Source organism: Nematolebias whitei, chromosome 12 (genome assembly GCF_014905685.2).
Source record: "Nematolebias whitei isolate Nwh7 chromosome 12, NemWhi1, whole genome shotgun sequence".
NCBI lineage: Eukaryota > Metazoa > Chordata > Actinopteri > Cyprinodontiformes > Rivulidae > Nematolebias > Nematolebias whitei.
Window position 1 is genome coordinate 46,958,012 of NC_056509.1, and position 1,460 is coordinate 46,959,471.

The 1,460-nt window shown below is 46.8% G+C and overlaps 1 protein-coding gene across 1 annotated transcript in view; it reads left to right on the forward strand.

Moving 5' to 3' along the window:
• Window positions 1-965: 965 nt before the first annotated feature.
• The window catches only part of si:dkeyp-72h1.1 (uncharacterized protein LOC799956 homolog), an 87,958-nt gene continuing 87,463 nt past the window's right edge, over window positions 966-1,460 (forward strand). Inside the window, exon 1 of the mRNA XM_037685216.1 lies at window positions 966-1,025. Within this exon, the coding sequence (XP_037541144.1) occupies window positions 966-1,025 (60 nt within the window). The remainder of the gene's footprint in view (window positions 1,026-1,460) is intronic.

Below are 1,460 nucleotides of genomic sequence, written 5' to 3' on the forward strand. Positions count from 1 at the left end.
CACACACACACACACACACACACACACACACACACACACACACACACGCACACACACACTTCCTCTCACTGACACATGAGTTTGTGTTGAGAGCAGCTGCAGACGATCATCTGAGGAGCTCTGACCGACCATTCGCTCCATCCCACTCGTCACCAGGTAGACCTCCTCACCTCGTTCTGTCCGTGCACTTCTCTGATTCTGGATCTTCGTCTCTTTGATCTCAGTTTTAAAAACTCTCCAGCGTGCAGAGATGTTCACTTCGCCTCTGCTTCCTGTGCTTCTCATCTCTGTAATCTGAGGTGTGTGTGTGTGTGTGTTTGGGCTCAGAGAGCTCACAGAACAAGAAGATTCTCACTTTAAAACATCTCCAGCATCAGTCTGAGCGTAACCATCGGTGGTATCTGCCTGACGGTCGTCATGGCGACAGGCCAGCCGTGACGTCTCCAGCTTCTGTTACTCTGCTGGAAAAAGTAACTCACTGCTGGTGCTGAATAATCCAGAAGTTTCCAAAGGTTTGTCTTACCTGCAGGACTCCTGTCTCACCTGGCCTCCTGTCTCAGAGGAAGCAGCGACCTCTGCTGGAGAACAGCAGGAGTCTCCGCATCCTCGAACATTGCACGTGACCTGGTGAGACGTGACGTCACCAGAGTCAGCCATCTTTAACAGCATCAAAACTTTTCTGCAAGAGACAGAACCTGCGGAGATTCACACCTTCATCCTCACGAGCACGCTCCTCTCAGATGTTTCCTCTCAGAATTATTCGCGCACTTGAAGCAATTCGTCTTGAAATAAACTTCCTGTTGTTTAGAATGTAAAACTCACGTGATCATAACGTCTAGTTGTGACGACACGTCAGATTAGTCTGGGTTAGTGAAAACTGTTTCCAGGTGAGGGTCTGAATTATTAATCCACCTGTGCATGTCTGCAGCTTCCTGTTTCCTCTCCGTCTCTGATTGGCTGGGATGATGAACACCTGTGACTCCTCAATGGGCGGAGCCTCAGGAGAGGAAGCAGCATCGTTACAGGTGGGATCTTACAAACATTTTGGTTCGAGTCATATCAAACTATTTAAAGCATCCACATGGCCACACGTGAATTACAAAATAAAGTTTCTTTCAGACGGATAATCTGAAAAACATTTCCTGTAAGTTGTAGCGCAGCCATCTTCTAGAAGCAGCAAATGATTCAGAAAAGGACCAACAAGTCCATGCTCAATAATCCAGGTATACAATCCAACATTTTTCAGTCAGGTCACCTGGACAGTTTTTTTTTAATAATTCAGAAAAGGGTTCATGACTTGAAGTTTGTTCCTCTTTGGCGCCATCTTGTGGCTGAAAGTTTATCATGAGATGAGGCGTTTCATCCTTGTTGTCCAACCAGCTGAGACTTCTGTCCAACTGGACACATTCAACTGTGGCCCTCACCCCGATAGTCGCTAAATGCTTCGAAAAACTGGTCAT